The sequence below is a fragment of the Fundulus heteroclitus genome, chromosome 4 (assembly GCF_011125445.2).
Source record: "Fundulus heteroclitus isolate FHET01 chromosome 4, MU-UCD_Fhet_4.1, whole genome shotgun sequence".
Lineage (NCBI taxonomy): Eukaryota > Metazoa > Chordata > Actinopteri > Cyprinodontiformes > Fundulidae > Fundulus > Fundulus heteroclitus.
Window position 1 is genome coordinate 39,785,342 of NC_046364.1, and position 19,368 is coordinate 39,804,709.

Genomic DNA, 19,368 nt, shown 5'->3' on the forward strand with positions numbered 1-19,368 from the left:
ACAGAAGAAGCCAGTGATGGGTAATGAGAACCAGGGGGTTTGGATAATGAGGGATGTTTGGGAAAAGGTGAGACAAAACAGGTGAGAGTTATCAAGGGAGATGAGGAACAGCTGATACTAACAAAGACAGGGGAGCTGAGGGGATAAATGTGTAATGAACAAGAACTGAATGAAAAAACACATGGAAGGAATCTAACAGAAATAATACAAAATGTGCAAAGCACGAAGTAAGAACCTGGGTAATGCACAAATGTATATAAAAAAGGCAGGAACTAGAGAACATAAACAGCAAAGAATCAAACCCAGAAACTAAAACACATAAAGATGTGCTTAAAATGGCCTAGAATGTTGGACAATTTCAGGTCTTGCTGCAATGGTATCCTTCCAACAATTGTGTCAGCAGAAAAGCCAGAGTTTTATTGACAAGCCATGCATTGACTCGGTTTTCTCCACATCATTAGTTCAGTTTTGCTCATGAGGGTTTACCTCTCTTATAGTCATTTAGCTGTGTTTAAGTGTTGTTCTGACGACATTGTCTGTAATGCCACTCAAAATCTATAGGTCTCTCACACAACCTGTTGCTTGGTCACTTCAAGCTTAAGCAACACATATGATGGGTGGAAGGGGTGTAAAAATACTAATAAACAATAAGTTGCTGTCAAACACTGTTCTTTATTCGGCACAGACAACGAGAAAGAATCAGTCTCAGATGAAACAGTATAGATCGCATAAATTATCTTTAGAACATAAATGCCTGCTTCATGCTTTATTTTTGGTTTTGCCAATACTTGGTCCAACATCAGTTCTATATGTTTCATAACAAAAGAAAACAGTTTGTCTTGTGTAAATAAACACATCTTTTCCTAAAATAAGCTAATTTCCATGATCAAGCCTCAAGTTAATAAAACCACAGCTTTTTTGAACCGGATAAACTGTCAGGATTAGGAGAGAGATCTTTTCTCACACACAATACAGTGAGTACCGCAGGTGCTTCTGAGTTTAAACAGCATCACTCAAATCTTATTCTCATTAAAACTCTGAAAGTTCAGGGCCATCCATCTTCTGATGTCAACCAGGGAGTCAAGCAGCGCCTGAACAAAACAGCTGGCAATGTACTGCAAATAAAAATAAATCTGGTAGTCATCTGTACAAAGAAATGATGACGCTAGAGGTGTAGAATTGTGAATTTGTGTTTTATAGCGAATTTTCAAGATTCCTTCAACCCTTTCTTCCAGCAAAACTAGCAGTCAAAACATGCCTTTACTTCCTCGATCAGCCTTTAACGCTTTCAGCTTTCTTGGCGACACATCTGTGATCAACTTTTCAAGGCAAATATGGATACAGTGCTTTATTTGTCATTATGCATACAAGGTACATACAACGAAGTTTTGTAGATCAGATGCTGCTCACCCAACTTCAAGAATCGCAAAGAAAAGGAGAAATGAAAAATATGTAATTTGCCCTGTTTTAGCTCCCTGTATACAGTTTTGAAGCTGTTACTTCAGGCTGAAACTGTTCACCAACTTTTGCCCTGAGAAACTTCAGATAAAAAAAATAAAATAAAAAAGCACCAACAAATTGAATTCTGTCTTCTATATATATTTTTCTTTCACATATTTAAAACTGCAGTAGAGAGTTTTGAGAAAACTGTGGATTTTGCCTGAAAATTTGAACAAGCACACCTTACAGGCTACCTTTAGGTTTCTCACCCACCAATATGAAGGTTAGCTCTCAGGGGAGGTGATGAAACACAGGTATTGAATTAAGGTTAGGTAATAAATCCACTGACCTTAGGTTTAGGTTTCCTTACCTTTCTCTCTGTCTCCGCATATAATGTCTAAATTCCCTGGTGAGAACTTCCAGCTCCTGTACCCTGCCTCTCACCAAATAACCACTGGAGATATGCACCAGCAACCCTGCAAGGACAAGCAGATATAAATGATGGCTGGATATTTATCGTTTTCAACCCTTTAAGGAGAACAGAAAATTAAAAGAAACTAACCCGATAAGTTTACCCAAAAGGTTTACTTTCTGCTTGAGACAGCAACATTTTTTTTCCTACTTGATGGTATTTGAGTGAATTGTAAGAACTGGAATTCACCTTTAGCTTCAGGCTTTAAACAAGAAACAGCAAATAAATAAGAGGGATTTTTTTTTATGGCTGCATGATTATTGCATAAACTGCTAAACTTTCCCTACGTTTTGCTTAAAGCATTGATATTACAAGCCCAGGCAAGTTGGCAGGGAGAGTTTCAATTGGTGCTTTTGAAAAGAAGGGACTAACATGTAGTAGGTATGATCCACGGGCAAAAGCAATTTATGGTGGAAAAATGTTGAAGAGCTTTGCTTCAGGTCAAATGGTTTTCTAAAAGTAAACACCGCTTTGCATATTTGACGCTACAAAACTCAGCTATGTTGACTTGATGATGAAAGCTTGAAAAAAAAACCTGTAATTTTCTCCACGGTCCCCTCATGAGTAAAGGACTGGTTTGCCTTTGTACCGAGTGCCTCCAGACAACAGACAGCCTTTGTTTTGAATTTGATGTGGCGTCTGTCTCAGAGGACTGAGGAGTCTGAGAGTGGCCGTTTAAATTGCTGAGTCATTGCCAGCAAAGTCAACGGCGTCACCTTTTGGAAAGCAGGTGCATTAAAACACCTTTGAGACATTTAAGAGCTCCTCTTTTGGCTACTCTGCAGGAAAACCAAATCAGAAATTATAAATAAACAATTAATTTATAATCAATTAACTTCTATCGACGTTTCCTATCACCACTTGCTAATACAGGAGGAGAGATTGCTGCAAGTCAGTGACGTGATGCTAGCTTTCCTTTAGTAGAAAACCTTTGACCAATTTGCATATTTAAACTGTTTCATAAACAGGATTGCATCTGAATTGTATTTAATATACTTTTTACCTGTTTATCCCTTGTATATAATTGACTATATGCAGTCATATTCAATCCTTTAGAACATTATCGAAAAGTTCAATTAGTTTAATAACTCAAATCACATTATGTAGTTTTACACAGACTATGTAAATGTTTTAAAGCCTTTATTTCTGTTAATTATATATTATTTCCTACTCCAGCAAATAAAAACACAGCATTTAGGATTAGAATGTAGCACCAGACCAATAAAAAAAAGCAACATTTTCATGAAGAAATTGGGGCTTTATGAAAATTATGTTTAATACCTTTTTTTTCAAAACAAACAGGTATCTTAGAAATGCATGTTCTAGTTAGCTGAAAATTACTATTTGTGTATTTAGATTTGATATGTTTGTATTGCAGTGTGATTTAACTGAGCATATAAAGCATATCTCACTCTATAGAGTTCTACTGTTCTTCAATTATGCATTGCTTGTCGTCATTTCTGCTTGTAACCTTTTGTTCTCTCTCTTTTATCTTCATAGAAGGTACACCTGGTCTGGCGTTCTGTTAGCTGTAACATCATCCAGAGAAGACAGATCACCCGCTATTACCATCTAATGTATAACAGATTACTGGATCAATGTGTGCTTCTGTGCTTGTTTGTCTCTCTTGTTGTGTCTCTGTCTCTGTCGTCTGACCGTTCATACTGAGCCCGGTTCTGCCGGAGGTTTTCCTTCCCATTAATGGGGAGTTTTTCTTCCCACTGTCGCTTCATGCTTTCTCAGTATTAGGGATTGCTGCAAAGCCATGGACAATGCAGACGACTCTCCCTGCAGCTCTACGCTTTTCCAGGAGTGAATGCTGGTTGTCAGGACTTTGATGCAATCAACTGGTTCCCTTATATAGGAATTTTTTTTTTGACCAATCTGTATAATCTGATTGAACTTGACTTTTTAAAGTGCCTTGAGATGACATGTTTTATGAATTGGCGCTATATAAATAAAATTGAATTGGATATAAACGGGACAAAATCCTATTTTTAACGTCCAGAAATAATTTGCCAAGCCCCTTGCTTTGTGTTTGGGGGGGATGAAGTTATCTCAATCCTGTCTTGCACCGACTCGACCTCCCAGAATGTCGCAAATCATCACCTGAAACATTTGCATCTCCTGAAACCGGTGCAGGAGGAGTATTAGCGAAACCTCAAGCAGCATATTTGTTCCTGAACAGCAGAGAAGTTGTCGAGAAAACTTTTTTCCCTCCCTTTCTCTCCTTTATTGTTTCGCGTGAGGAAAGCAGCAGGGAGCCAAAGTTTTAACTCCTCTTCCTGACATCCCGCTGAGCTGGCTGGTGAATAACTAAAGACTTCCTCACCGCTAGCGGTAATATAAGGCAGAGTGACTCACTGTCACACTAGTACTCATGCTAAACAGAAAGCAGCCAAGGGCTTCCTCGAAGCCGGCGTTCCCCCCCCCCCCACTGACCTTCCTCTGCCCCTCCTCCTTCCTCGTCCATCACTGGGTCCGGCCTCGCAGCCAATCAGAGCGCAGAGGATGAGGCCGCAGCCCCGCCCCTCCCCGCCGGAGGTATCCACGACGCAAACCCCAATGAGCTTAGAGAAAGTGGGCCGTCGCTGCGCTCTCCTTTCCTGCTTCAGCCTCAACTTGCCGCCTCACTCGTGTTTCCTGGCTTCAACTCTTCAGGCAGCCGTGGAGCTGAAAAGTGCCCGGACCACTTCAAACCGCGCCGGGATTTACCTGAACGTCTTTCTTGCGCCGCGAGACGTCGTCCACCTGAGCCCAGAGCGCAGTTAACTCTTATTAATTATCTAGTCTGAAGTCACTTGTGTGAGTTCAAGAGGCAATAGGGAGAAGGGAGTCGCTCTGAGTTTGTCTGCATGAGTGTTTGAGCAGGAAAAAAAGCAGCAGGATGATCGCAGCTCAGCTATTGGCTTATTACTTCACAGAGCTGAAGGATGACCAGGTTAAAAAGGTGAGTCTTATTCTCATTTATTAAGGCTTTCTGTGTGAAAAGCACGCCAAAGGAGATCACACGTGTCCACCATATAGCGCTACATGTCTGCGCTTGTGCGAAATGTAAGATCCGGGAAGGGAATTAAACACCCAGCGCTGTGATAGAGGGCTGCTAGAAATATTTCACTCAACGTGGCCCAGTGGGACGTGACTAACTGCACTGTTTGGGTAGTAAGAGATGCGTAAGGAGGCACTTGATGCCATGATGTAAGAGGAGGGGAGGTGTGGCGAAGAGGAGGAAGTGAGTGATCTGGAGGAAAGGCCTCAAGGGTGCAGGGATGAGGAGGCAGGTCATTGTTTCAGGGTCAAAGAGTTTCTTTTAAAGCAGTACTTTCCCCATTCGTTTTCTCACTGGAGGTCAGCAGAGTGGGGGGAAAAAAAGCAGCTTTTTGTTCTGATTTTAATTATTCAGGGTAGATGAGTGGTTTCAGGGACCCCACAGTGTGTGCTGCTCCCCCAAATCATCGGTTCCCAATTAAAGATGCACCGATTAGGCTCTCACCGGCTGATGCCGACTTGCTTTATCCTTTTTTTTTTTTAGGTCTAACCTGTCTGTACCGATGTTAGCCGGTTACTATTAGTTTCTTGTAAGGGCTGTAACACATAAAGATGTATTTATAGAGTTGCACAACATAAGGAAAACCTGAAAATGTGACATTGTTGAATATTGCAATAGCAATATTGGTTGGAACCGACTCCCATCTTCCTTTTTGTCTTCTCCATTGTTTTAAGCGTTATCATAAGCTTCTTAATAAAGACGCGCCCATCATGCTTCGCTTCGAGGTTTAACCTGTCTGTACCGATTTTTAACTGATTTCTATTTTATTTCAAAAGGTCAGGAAAACATGAAATTACAGCAGCATTAATAAATAAATCACCTTATTGTCACTGTACATTATGCACTAAATTAGAAGCTATCCTGCATGGTGTTAAAATAAAAAAGGAAAATTGAGACCTGCATACCTTCAAGGTCAATTTTAGTAAAGTGTTTCTAAAAACATGTACATATAGTGCATGTCTGTTCGGGGGAAAGACACAAATAACAGTCCAGCACATGACCTACATGAAAGTTCAGTACAAGGATTAAAAGTGGATTGCCATAAGTTTATTTATTTATTTTAAAAAGCTGCTCTCTTGGATTTAAAGAGCACCAGCAGAGGGTCATAGCTCAGATAAATGTGGTGAGAGGGATGTTTCCTAATTTTATTGGCACTTGTTCGAGAACAGCGAGTTGCTACATCAACCTTTGCCGCCGTCTGAAGGAATTTAAAATTTCAATGATGACATCAGTAATGACTGACTCGTATTTTCCTTGAGCTTCGTTTCTTTTGCCATTTCCACCGTTCTCATTAGCTTCAGGGTCTCGGTCGCTAAAACTGATACCAGTTCGGAGCTTCACGGTTAACTAAAGTCCTTTTAATTGGGCAAAAATTCAAGCTGAGCTTTGCATTTGAAATTTAATATCAAATAGCTTAGCAGTTATTCCTCCCCTTCGGTTCAAATATGACGTTGCACACATTGATCGTGCACCGACAACGCAAACATATCGAGCAGCTCCATGTTGGTTAGATTTGTTTCGAATCCACAATTGAAGGAAACGAACTTGGCCCTAGAAATAAATTGTTCTCCAAGTTCCTGACCAGAGCTACAAATATTTATGTCAGAAAAGTAAGTACACCCTGAGTTTATGGTGTGTGTGTTAATTTCCTCTAACCTCTCCATCTTTATTTTATAAATGATATCCGTTACCCGTGGTGTGTGTAACTGTACTTTATAACCGGGTAAAGACTGTGTCGTTTATTTATTAAAGCACTCCACCTGACAGAGGGTGTACTTTATTTTTGTTATACCATAGAGGGTTTTAATCTTATCAGTTAAGGGAAGGGATTACCAGATAATTCATTTTGAAATACATTTTCCTAACCTTTATCTGTTGCTTTTTTTTCTTTTTTTTAAGAACTCAAAGGACACTTTGCTTTGCTGATGCATTTAGAGACAGATAAATTTAGAAGCGTTTACGTTTGGGACATTTAGCGAACAGCACATCAATTTAATTCACTATTTGATCGGAGCTGATTGAGGGAAATCCGTCGCTTTCAATCACAGGCCTGTTGATTGGTGCGTCACTCTTTATAAAGTGATGTTTTCTTCTAAAAAGAAAAGAAAAAGATGGTGGCTGTATGGTTAAAACTGCTCCTAAAGTTAGTGAATCCAGAATGTATGAATGTAGTAATGAATGGTAATAAATTAGTGTGTGCTGCCTTAAAGGAGCAGTCCCTGAGTGCAAACTGACTGGACCAGTTTAGTTGGCTTTACAGCATGATGTGTGTGCTCACTGCAGACGGAGATTTAAAACTCTCTCAGTACTGCCATAAAACGGGGTTTCCAGGCAACAAACAAAATAGTCTGGTGTAAAATAAGTTTACCTCATAAAATAAAACTACGGTTTAACCATTTCCCCCCCAGATTTTAAGTCACAACATGGCTGGTTCTTCAGTGCTTTGAGTGACGTGTCATCCCTTTAAGGACTGATGTCACCAGTAGTTGACACACTTTGTATAAGTGGAGAAAAAAAAGTCTGCATGTCCTTCTTCTCTTCTTATTTCTATATTAATGTAAACAGAATTCCCACAAGGCGACCTTTGAGGCTCTCTATCCCTGGTTGTTACCTGCCGATCCAGAGTCACATCACGACCTGCGAAGGTGAAACAGCCCTCACCTGCAGCGGGTGTGCCTGATGTAATACAACACATCTCCCTCCCTCCTTTACTCCTGCTCTCTTCCTCTTTCAGCCTCCCTAAAATAGGCCAGCTTTGAACCATGTGACCACAGGTGACAGCAGAGGGCTTATGCCTGCACTCGGCAATCGGCAGGTGGGTTGCCCGTGTGGAGCATTTCTTTAAAATTTGATCAAATAAAAAAATAAAAAGGGATTAAAAACTCGTCAGGCTCAGAAACTGGGAAATGTTTAGCTCAAACCTTTTGTAACACCGGGTCAAAAGTAGAATTTTGGCTGATTTAAGTTTTCGGCCAGTTTTTTAGAACTTGCTGCTGTAGCCCATTCAGTCAGCTGAACGTCTGCTGCGACGTCCTTGACTGACTTCCTGATACGCTGCTACTTCCTATCTGAAACAGCGGCTCACAGTGACTGTGTGTGTGTGTGTGTGTGTGTGTGTGTGTGCGTGCGCTTAAGTTGGAAAAAAAAGGGATTGTGCAGAGGGGGGCAGTGTGGCAGTCAGTATTTTTCCACATGGTGAGGCTTGTGTGTATTTGCGTGCACACAACCACACACACACGCACACACGTGCATTTGCATTGAGTTGCCCACGATCTCCTTGTGGAAAGGAGGTGAACAGGGCATTGTTTGGGACAGGAATGCAAACAGAAAGGAGGACGGGTGGAGGAGAGCGTGATCTCTCAGAAAGTTGTAAAGCAGGCTCTGGGTTGTGCCAGAGGTGAGTTGAGGGGTAAACACGACCTTTCCAAAAAATCATGTATGCAGACAACAAAGACTGTGCCTTGCCTCGGGGAATGTCATAAGAGGAAAAACTTGATAGTTTGAGCAAACAAGACTCCTTGTTAGAGCTCTTAGAGATCGGATGGTGCAGTGCTTTAAAAAGTGCTTATCCATGAGCATAAAATGCTGAGTCAGAGTCGCCGCTGCCTGTTCTTAGTCAGGAACTGAGCTTACAGTGCTGTAAAGAAAATACCGCCACCCCCAAACGCAGATTTCTTTCTTGTTTTTTACTTTTAAGCTTGTTTCAAATCGTCAAACAATCTTTAATACCAAATAAAAACAACCTGAATAAATACAAAAGGCAATTTTATGATTTTGCCAATCTCACTACAATCTGTTTGCCCCCCTTAGAATGGAACCAGACAGACAACACGAAGTAGGCTAGAGTATGTTAAAAATAAAAACAACAACACATCATGAAAAGAAATTCAAGAACAGATGAGAAACAAAGTTGTTCACTTCTAAAGGTCTGGAAAGGGTTGCCAACATGGAGTAGTGGTGAACTTTCCCAGGAGTTTGTCAAAAAGTATCTTGATGATCTACAAGACTTTTAGGAAAATATTCTAATGGACTAAATGGTAAATGGCTTGTATAGCGCTTTTCGAAGCGCCATTGTCGCCCCTAGTGAGAGTAAAGTGCATCCTTTCTTCTGGAAGATGTGCGTCCTGTTATATGTGGCCTTAAAGTAACACAGTACTTCAGGGAAACTCCTCCATCTAACAGTCAAACATGGTGGAAGTGTGATGATCCAGGACTGCTTTGCTTGTTTAAGACCTCTATGGGGAGTCAGGGCCAAGTGGTTAGAGAGCACGGCGCTTGCGTTCTGGAGAGGCTGCAAGGTGTCGACTCTGGGTCCCCGGACAAGACCCTAACCCCAGAAGGCTCCCCGGGGGCTGCACACTGGCAGCCCACTGCTCCTCACAGGATGGATCAGTCAAATGCAGAGGACACATTTCATTAAAATTGAATTGAATTGAATTTATTTATCCCCAGGGGGAATTACATTTCAGTACAGTCCGTCCACGACAAGACGAAACATGGTAGACTGAGGCTGCTGCTCTTACGGCGCTGCCTTTATGTATGTTGCAGTGAAAAATATATCTTTGTAAGTATATTGATATACTTACAAATTCTGCTCACTAGTAGAAAAACCCAAAGAGGAATGTCAGGCCAACCGGTTTGTGACTAGAATATGGAAGCACTTGGGTACTTGGTTATGCAACAGGACAATAATCAGAACCAAACCAGCAAGTCCATCTCTGATTGGTTCAAAAAGTCAAGGGTTTGAAGTGGTCTAGTCAAAGTCCAGAATGAAACCGGACTGAGATGCTGTGGCACGACCTTTTAACAGGCTGTTAGTTCCCTAAAACTCTCCAAAGTTGTTGAATTAAAACAATTTTGTAAAGAAGAGCCAAAACCAAAGCCTCTCCACGCTGATGTAAAACACTATTGGCACTTTTCAGAACCGCTTATGGGCAGTTGTTGGTACCAATGGTGGGGCAACCGGTTCATCATGTAAAAAGTGCATTTTGTATTTAACCAGATTATCTTTAACTCCATATTAAAACTTGTTTGATGATCTGAAACCATTTAAGTATTACAAAACAAGCAAAAATGAAATACATTTTTAGAAAATCTTCCCCCAACCCTGGGGCCTGGTGGAGGTCTAATGCTGGGAGCTGCTCATAGTTGTACCAAAAGGATCAGGATGGACAGCTGAGAATGCATTGTTGTTCAAGTAGAGCTGAGGATGCCTACTCCCCCATGGAGCAGACTGTTATTCCTGACCGAGGAGCACAGCCCCTAAACGAGGGGGATAGCTGGGAGAAATAGTCCTGTGATGTTAGTGGGCTGAAATGGAGTTTAAAAGCACGGTGAGAAGAGGAAAAGCAGCCCGTATGAGCTCAGGTTAGATCATGCTCTGTGTGGCACTGAAGCTGTCACCAGCAGTAATGATTGAAATATGAAGCTCCAACAGGAAGAGTACCTGTGGCTATGTGAGGTTGGCCCGAACACGGAGCTGGCAGCTGGAATGGTACAACCCTCAAAAGCAAAGTGGGTCTTTTTACATCAGCTGGCAGCATGAGGGGTGAACAGGGCCTGTGGTGGAAAAATACTCACCGAGTGTTATTTTACCACGGTAATCTGAAATAAAGAATATCACATGCAAAATGTTGGCTGCGTCAAACCATTCAAGCAAATCAAACAAAAGTCTCCTTTTTATTTGTTTATCTTTGAACAAATCAAGTACATTAACTTTTCAACTAGTCTGAAGATCTAACTCGACTTGTTTTTGAAGACCTTGGGGATTTAAAATTTGACCTCAAAGGACAAAGATGTGAAGAAAAAGGAATTATTACAAAGAGGTCTGAATTTGAAATGCCTGCTGTTTCAATCAGCTCTGGCTAATCTGAAACGTTCCACCAAAAAGTCGATCTGTGTTCAGAACCACACCGACTGGGCCCTGGAAATAACCCGCACAGCTGCTGGTGTCAGAGGGCAGAGACAGGCTGCTAAAATGTGATCTGCAGGGGAGGCCAGGCAGGTGAATCTCTCGTTTCTGCAGCCCATCCGTAGGACTTAAACATTTGCAAATCATTTGGTTGTTCTTAGTAGGTAGGTGTTGTCATAAATGATATGGAAAAATAACAAGAACATGCTTAAACCCTAGATATCGATCACTTTGGCTGTAACTCATTCGAGGCCGGGTTGTTGTTCGGTTGGTAGGGCTGGTGCCTTGCAACAAGAAGTTCCTGGGTTCAAACCACATGTCTGTGTGCATCCAGATGTTCTCTCCAGATACTACGACTTCCTCTCATAGTCAAAATAACTTTCAGAATAATTGTCCTTTCTATGAGTTTGTGCACGCATTGTTTGTTGTGGATCATTATGTTGCCCTTTGATGGAGTGGCAGCCAGGTCCATGGTGAACCCCGTCGACTTCTCCTCGACACTACAAGGAGATTCTGAGCATATTCTAGAAAATGACTTTAAAACATTGGTTAACAAGGCAGGTTCATCCCTCCCGGAGTGGAGTAATTGTCACACGGTCGGTACAAAATGTCCCATGGATCTGTTTCATAATCGTAAAAGTCTGGTTGACGAAACTGCATGGGGCAAAAACGAAGAGCAGGACCTGAGACCTCACGACTGACTGAGGACTGGGAGGATTTAGCTTCTTTTACCAGCATGTTCTGGACAAATCAACACACCCAACTTCATCTCTATGTAATCTTTGTCTTTAACCTATTTGCTTCCACCGAAAACTTGCATTAACCACAGGAGCTCCTGGACCAGATTTTACTCACAAAAATAATTTTCCTGCAGTGGAAACTATTTCAGTCTAGGCTCGGGTTCAAGGCTTATCAGTAGAATCATATTGGCTTGTAACCGTTTAATTTTACACTGGTGAATCTGAAAGTGCTCACATCTGATTTATGATTTAATTTGTAACATAATGATGTACTTTTATGTGTTTTTTTTACCTCATTTTTTGAGGATCCCTCCACCACCCATTGTGGAAAACAAGGGATTCTGAGATCCTGATTAAACCAAAGTAACCAGAATTGCCTGGGAGATGATATACACTATATCAGAGTCAATCCCAAGTCCTGAAGTAGAAGTGGACTGGACTTCTCTTTGTACTTAAGAAGCAATAGAAGGTGTCATGTCTTGTATGACTAAGAATCTATACCAGTGCAATATTGGAGTCACATGAGGACATTTACATTAAGCAGATTCTGATTAGATTATGGCAGATTAATGTAAATCCTCAGCTGTCGTTATAGCGTGTGTAACGATGTACAGTGTTCATCGTTACACTCATGGTAGGTGTATTCTTTATGGCTCTAAATAGAAAAGTGGTAAAGTAATATAAACTAGGACAGGGGCTTTAAAGAGCCAGGAGCAAATTTTATTATTCTGTATAAACTAAATACATTTATTTAAGGGTCAGTAGTCAGTAGAGATGCTTTGGTCAGTGTTTCAGATTCAGATTTTGACTGATTTAGTTTTTTTTAAATTAACTTAACACCAAAGAAGGAAAAAATTAAATGCAGGCTGCTTGATTTTACAAAATTTGTCCCAAAGACGTTCTAATTTAGACATGAAAGTATATAAATCTAACTTCTGATCAAGGGTTAGAGAAATTAATGCTGTTTGTTGATGCATTAATCGTCTTGATAAGGAAAAATTCAGCTTTTACATTATTTCATCCACTGATCACAAATCATTTCCAATCAGAGATAAACCAGCACATTGGTGCATCTCTAATGGTTGTTATGGCAGAAATATCACATCATTTATTTTCCTCTATTAAGTCATGATCTTGATTTTTCCCGTTTTTTCTATCTTAACATTCCCTTTAACGCCTCTGTTAGAAAACGTGGAGGTTGAAGGTTTTGATTCATTAGTTGAATAAGAAAAATATCAGATCTTTTAGTATTTGAACTTCCGATCATCGACTAAAGCTGATGAGTAAAAAAAATAATATGGATTTAGTTTTTATTCTAATGCTTTATTTTTTTTTAGCAAGCCCAAACTGATGTTTTTGGTAATTCTCAACCTGTATTTTATTACCTACAGTAGATATAAAACATCTGCACCTTCTTAATAAAATGCCAGGTCTGTTTTGTGTACGAAGATAAGACCAAGATTTCATTTTTTACCATGACCTCTACCCTAAATAAGCATTATTTACTTTTAAAACTCCAAATTTGTCAGATATCAGGTGCGTCTCCTGTCCAGAGCGTTCTTCAGATCATCCCACAGATTTTGAGTTTATAAAATCTTTCATTCAGTTTTGATTGATTTAATGTTGTCGTTTGGACGTATAGAAATGGCTATTTAGTTGGATTTTGTGTGCTTCTCTGGACTTTATATATGTATAGAGTCAGTGGGCTGTGGGTTTTATTCTGGTTTAAATGAGAAGATGTTTTTGTTTTTAATGCATCAGCGGTCGTAAAGCAAACATAGAGCTTGGCATTTAAAATATAACCTTGAGCATGCCTTTAAAAAGTAACTATGGCATATTTTTACCGTTTATGGAAGTCAGAGGTTTCAATTTGCCTTGGTTTCTCTGTCCGCCCCAAGGTTTGCGGCAGACTCCGTATTTAGGGCTTATATGAGGAATCTGACACCTCCAGTATAATTGGTGACAGGATGTTGATTTTAATGAATGCAACTATCCTGCTTGTTCATCCATTATAATTAAAATGTGTCGATTGAACCTTTATAACCCGGAGATGAAGTAGTTGTCAGAATGAAACATTTCCTCTCGTGTTTTCTTTCATCTCTCTGTCAGGTTGTTTCGGCCTTAAGGACGCCTATGGAGCCAGAAAGGCTAAACTGGCCCTTTTGAAAACCAGTCGCCTGCTTTCTAACCTATAAAAGGTTCCTGAGAAGATACAAAGTCTTTCCTGTTAATCCTTTCACGCCCTCTGAGGCCTTGTCTTGAAGACCGTGTTGTTACAGGAAATGGTTAATGTGTAAATCTTGAAACAGGAACTTTCAACATTCCCATTTGACTCTGTGGTTTTTTTCCGCAGTGCGTAACATTAGTAGCTACCAGGCCGAATGGAAACCCCAGCGCATACAGACATCAGCTGTGTGTGAGTGTTAGACGATGACGATGATGGAGCTAAAGCAGTTTTTTTTTTTTACAGCCGTAATGCTCTTATTTTCATTTGTCACGCTTGTATCATAAAGCGGCCCGGTGCGTCACTGCAGCGCGTGACCTAAAACAGAGGTTCACCCACATTTTTCAACATCCTGTTCCTTAAAAGTCCAGACAGCTCTGACGAGGACCAGAGCCTTACCCCGGGAGTGGGCGGGCTCAGCAGCACAGCTTTATAACTTCCAGACACCGTGATAGTTGCATTATGGCTCTTTATCAGCTGAGTGCGGGCTATTAGTTATCAGAAAAAAAAGATTTGAATTGCATTATCTGTTGCTGATCGTTGATATGTGCCCAACCTTTCCCACAGTTTATAAAGAATCTCCTTCCTGGTCATGCTGACATGACTGTTTGGCACATCCTGGGCTTTCTGCACATTGTGAATTGTTGCAACAAAGGAGTGCAATAATGTGGTGCATTGAATGAAATTGAAACTCTAATTAAGATTCATAGTAAAATGAGGTTTTTCTGATTTTTCTGGTTTTCAGATTGATAAGTACCTGTACTCCATGCGCTTCTCGGATGAGACGCTACTGGACATCACCAAGCGCTTTAGAAGGGAGCTGGCCAGTGGGCTGGGCAGCGACACCAACGCCACCGCCTCCCTGAAGATGCTGCCGACGTTTGTGCGCTCGATCCCGGACGGAACAGGTCAGTTCATCTGAGATCAAATTTCTACACAGGCATCTTTTTCATATTCTCTACTTACAGAATAAAATGCTTGCACACTGTTTGAAGTTAGTGTTTTGGTGACTGGATGTGCTCTATTCCGGTCCAGTCAATGGGTTTTAGTCAGTGTACTTTATTGGGATTTTATGGTTTAGACCAAAGGTGTCATACTCCAGTCCTCAAGACCCGGTGTCCTGCAACTTTTAGATGTTTTTCTGCGTCAACGCTTGACTGCATAGTGAGGAGGTAATCCAGCCATGATTCAGGTGAGCTGGACCGAGGGCAGATGTCAAAGTTTCAGGACATCGGCCCGGAAGGACTGGAGTTTGACAATCTTGGTGTAGAGCATCATTTTGAAGTTAATGAAAACATGCTTTTTTTTTTGTAAATTATATCTTACACACACCGATCAGATCTGGTCAACGACTAGAAATCCTTTCCAAACCTGTTCTAGTCAGGATTGTTGACGCTCCTGGATAAAACATAAATGGACTGCATTCTGCAATTTGTAGCTGCTCCTCTGTGCTGATTGGGTAATTCTTCTGTGGTTGTAGTGCAGCGCCGTTTCTGGTGGGGAAATAGTTCAAAATGGACAAGGAGAGATTCATTTAATGGTTTAAAATATCCTGCGATAAAGTATACAACCCATAATCTCACTATTATAACAGCATTGGCACAAAAAAAAATATGTTGCCTAGCGATTGTTTTATCACAAGATTGGCTATTCTGCTAAGAAATCTAGTTTAAGTTAAAACATAAAGAAGGAATGCTCCCTTAATATTTAGAAGTTGTTCCATCATTTTATTTTGCGAAGCTGAATGGTCAAAAATGTCAGTCTTTTTTTTTTATAGATTGCAATACTTTTGGTTTCTCACTTTAAATCCCCCCAAAATACACAAATATTCATTGGATACAATGGGACAAAAAGAAAAGTGCACCATACCGTTTTAACATTCAGAAATCTACATTATATCATATTCTGTTGGGAGATATTGGAATTAAACAAATAATATTGCTCTCTATCGTTAATGAAGTGTTGATGTGTTTTTTGTTTTTTTTCTTGCTCACGGGCATGATGGATTGTGTTTTATGATCAATACTGTGAGGTCAACTCCTTTCCATCCACATCGTCATATCAGATTGCTTTTGTATCCTGTCATTACAGCCACTGTAATCATGGAGCTGTTCTGTATAATACACAGTTGTGGGTAAAACTACTAGAACGTGTCAGACGCACTTTAATCTCTGTTGGAGAAGCGAAGGAACCCAACAGAAACACGTTTAAAAACTATTGCATAGCAAGTTGGTAATGTTGCTCTAGTAATCTCAGTCTGTAAAGGCTTATCTTAGTCAAAACTTTGAACGTTAGTTGTTTGTATGTACACAGCATGGCCTTGTTCAGACGTCTTTTGACTGATTCAGAAAAGGCTGGAAGGGTTTTTGAAACGACCATTTACACCATTTACAGTATCGACACCATTATCTTTCTGTATAGATGACTCTCCCTGTAGCTCTACGCTTCTTCAGGAGTGAATGCTGCTTGTCGGGACTTTGATGCAATCAACTGGTTCCCTTATATAGGAAATCTTTGACCAATCTGTATAATCTGATTGAATTTGACTTTGTAAAATGCCTTGAGATGACATGTTTCATGAATTGGCGCTATATAAATAAAATTCAACAAAACTCCTAATAGTTTTAAGAATTAGATAAGTTAACTTATGTTTTTCTCCCAACTTATTCAGTGTTTCAAGCAGTCTTTTAAAACGACCGTATAGGTATTGGGAGGGAAAAAAAGCAGTACGTCTGAATATTATAGCTGCTATTTTTTTTATCAAACAGCTGAGACAGTTTTGGAACTGCACTTCTCGGCCTCCCGGGGAAAGCCTACTCTGGGGTGTTGGAGACGAGGCTCTGACTGATTGCTGAACCTCGGCTCCAAGGCTAAAGATCTGGTCCAGGGCTTTAGCCTTGGAGCAGATCTTTAGCCTTGTGGAATTGCTGAAGGGTTCATAGGAGTATGTTTCTCTGGTCTACATGTGCTCTTTGAATCAGGAAAAGGCTTACAACCATGTTCCTCAAGGTTTGTGAACCCCATGATGTCATTTTTGGTTTTTGTAGATGATGGTTCTGTCGATTTCTTCGGGCCATGATCTCCAGCGTTCACTGGAGCGGTTTGCTGCTGAGCGTGAAGCAGCTGGTTGAGAAAGTCCTTCATTTCCCCACACTTTCTCCCACTGGGACGAAGCGGGGGAACTGATGGTACCATGTTCAGTTAGCTAGTTGAGAACCTGGAGTTTCTTCTCCAGCAGGCAGCCACATTTGTCAACGCAGCACAGAGAGGCTCAGTGACGCCGGGGGTCCTTGCCTGCTTGGAGCATCTCAGTGAATCAGCTCGGTGTCTGATATAAAACAGTTTGATGAGAAGACTTCTTCTCGCCGAACAGTTTATAGTGGGACTCCTTGTGTGCTGTCATAAAAATGGAGCTCTGCACGTATTTCTGTCCGCTCAGAGCCCCCCCCTCGACAGATGGGGGCTGCATCTGCAGTAATGCGGGCGCTGCTCTGGTCTGCTGTGGAGAAAAACAGCCGGTCCGACCCCCCCACCTACGGTCACGAGGTGTGGATCATGACAGAACGAGATCCGAGATACAAGTATCTGAGATGACCTTTCTCCATAGGGGGGGGGCCAGGCTCAGCTGTAGAGGTCCAGGGGGGGAGCTTGGAGTAGAGCAGCTGCTTCTCTGCATCGAAAGGAACCATTTGAGGTGTTTTGGGCATCTGATCTGGACGCCCCCACACACACCTGCCTCCTACCGACAGGTTCTGATAAGCAGCAGCTCTCTGCAGTTTATCTTATCCAAAGGCTATAAACCCTTACATAGTAGCATTATTCTGAAAGAGAAAGGTTAAACGCCACGTGCCTTGTTAAAATGTGTACTGGTAACCTAAAAGTCACTCTGAGGGCAACTTCAGTGCTTCTATGTATTTTACACGGTCCAACACGGTTCACACTTGGCTGAATAATGTGGCGTTTTTTCCAGTGGGATGGCATAATATCATGTTTATACCTTGTTTGCCTGCCTGAGTCAATGATGATTACTTTGTGAGCCATTTCTTTATATCTACATATTTATCTTCCTATAAAGAAGTCATAGTCCTAGTATGACCTCCATACGCCCTTGGGTTTTTTGTGATCAGGGAAAAAAGGTCACCTTGCTCCCTTGCAGACTTGTTAGTAGATTCCTATAACTATGATCGTTGATGGTAATAATCCATTTTTAGTCTAAAGAGTTGGACTCTTGGTCACGGCACATTTTTTGATCAAAGAGATTTTAATGAAATGTGAACGTCCTTAAATAGTAAACAGGAAACTCCTCCTCCTTGATAAGCTGTAGAGCAGGTGATAAAAGTCTGCCATAAAGCTCCTGGTTATGTTCACCATTAGGGAAGTAATTTAGGATACTGTTCGAGGACTGAATAGTCTAAAAGCAAAGCTGTAAGTTTTCCATAAGCATGTCTGCACATGAAGAAACAGGAATGTCACACTGTCTGTAATAGAAGGTAATCCAACAACAAAGCATAAGCCAGTTCTGTGTTATTTTTTTCCTGTTACTTTATGACAAACATTGCACGACTTAAATCGTTACAGATAAAGATAAATATAAATAAATATTTTAATAAGGCATGACCTTCACTTCTTTGAATGAGGCTATTTGCCACACAGTAACTCATAATCAGCATGTTCTAGTGCTCATTTATTTCAGTCCAACCTTCTAGCTCAAATGTTGTGAGGAGGCTTTTTTGCGGCAGGTAGGCTGGTCGGTTAGATGGAAAGATGAGACTTAGACTTGGACAACTTTATTTGTCATTTTGTATGTACAGAACGAAATTTCGTTTGCATACAGTTTGAAAAATCACAGTAAATTGCAGTAAATTTCAGCGGAGTGGCTCTGGAAGAAAAAGCCGATAGAGAGCTCCAGAACACTTGAGACTGGGGAGGAGGTTCCCCTTCCTGCAGGATGGTAGCCCTAACCACAGAGCTTCAATAGAAGGTTAAAAACTAAGTATCCCTCTTATTAATAATAATAATAAAATCTGAAGAGAATACATATAGGTTTAGTCAACTTGGTTTTAACCGGACAGCCTGAAATGCTTCAAGGGGAGGGAATACTTTTGCAAACACTGTACATGTTTTCATGCAATGTAATCCCTTTGCTCCTCTTTCCATTTCTTTCTGTCTCCCCATCGTCTCTGCCATGACAGAGAAGGGAGATTTCATCGCTTTGGATCTGGGAGGCAGTAACTTCAGGATCCTCCGCGTCAAGGTGAGCCACGAGAAGAAGCAGACCGTTCAGATGGAGAGCGAAGTCTACGACACGCCAGAGGACATCATTCACGGCAGCGGGACCAGAGTGAGTTTATCTCGGAAGTGCGGGAAACACCATGCCAGCTTCACTGCAAAAAACGGAACTAAAAATAAGTAAAATGTTTTTAAAATTATTGTATTTGTCCTTAAATTGAGTAGGTAAATAAGATGATTTGCCAATGGAATTAGATTTTTGCACTTAAAATAGGAACAATTCATCTCAATCATCTTATTTCA

At 40.9% G+C, this 19,368-nt stretch overlaps 1 protein-coding gene across 2 annotated transcripts in view; it reads left to right on the plus strand.

The window, feature by feature from the left end:
* Window positions 1-19,368, plus strand: part of LOC118556411 (hexokinase-1-like) — a 34,736-nt gene that overhangs the window by 1,234 nt on the left and 14,134 nt on the right. Inside the window, exons 1-3 of one of the 2 annotated variants that reach the window (XM_036136547.1) lie at window positions 4,800-4,862; window positions 14,582-14,744; window positions 19,029-19,177. In XM_036136547.1, coding sequence (XP_035992440.1) covers window positions 4,800-4,862; window positions 14,582-14,744; window positions 19,029-19,177 — 375 coding nt within the window. Of the gene's footprint in view, window positions 1-4,799; window positions 4,863-14,581; window positions 14,745-19,028; window positions 19,178-19,368 lie in introns of those variants that run through there. The other variant, XM_036136549.1, reaches the window with a different exon arrangement.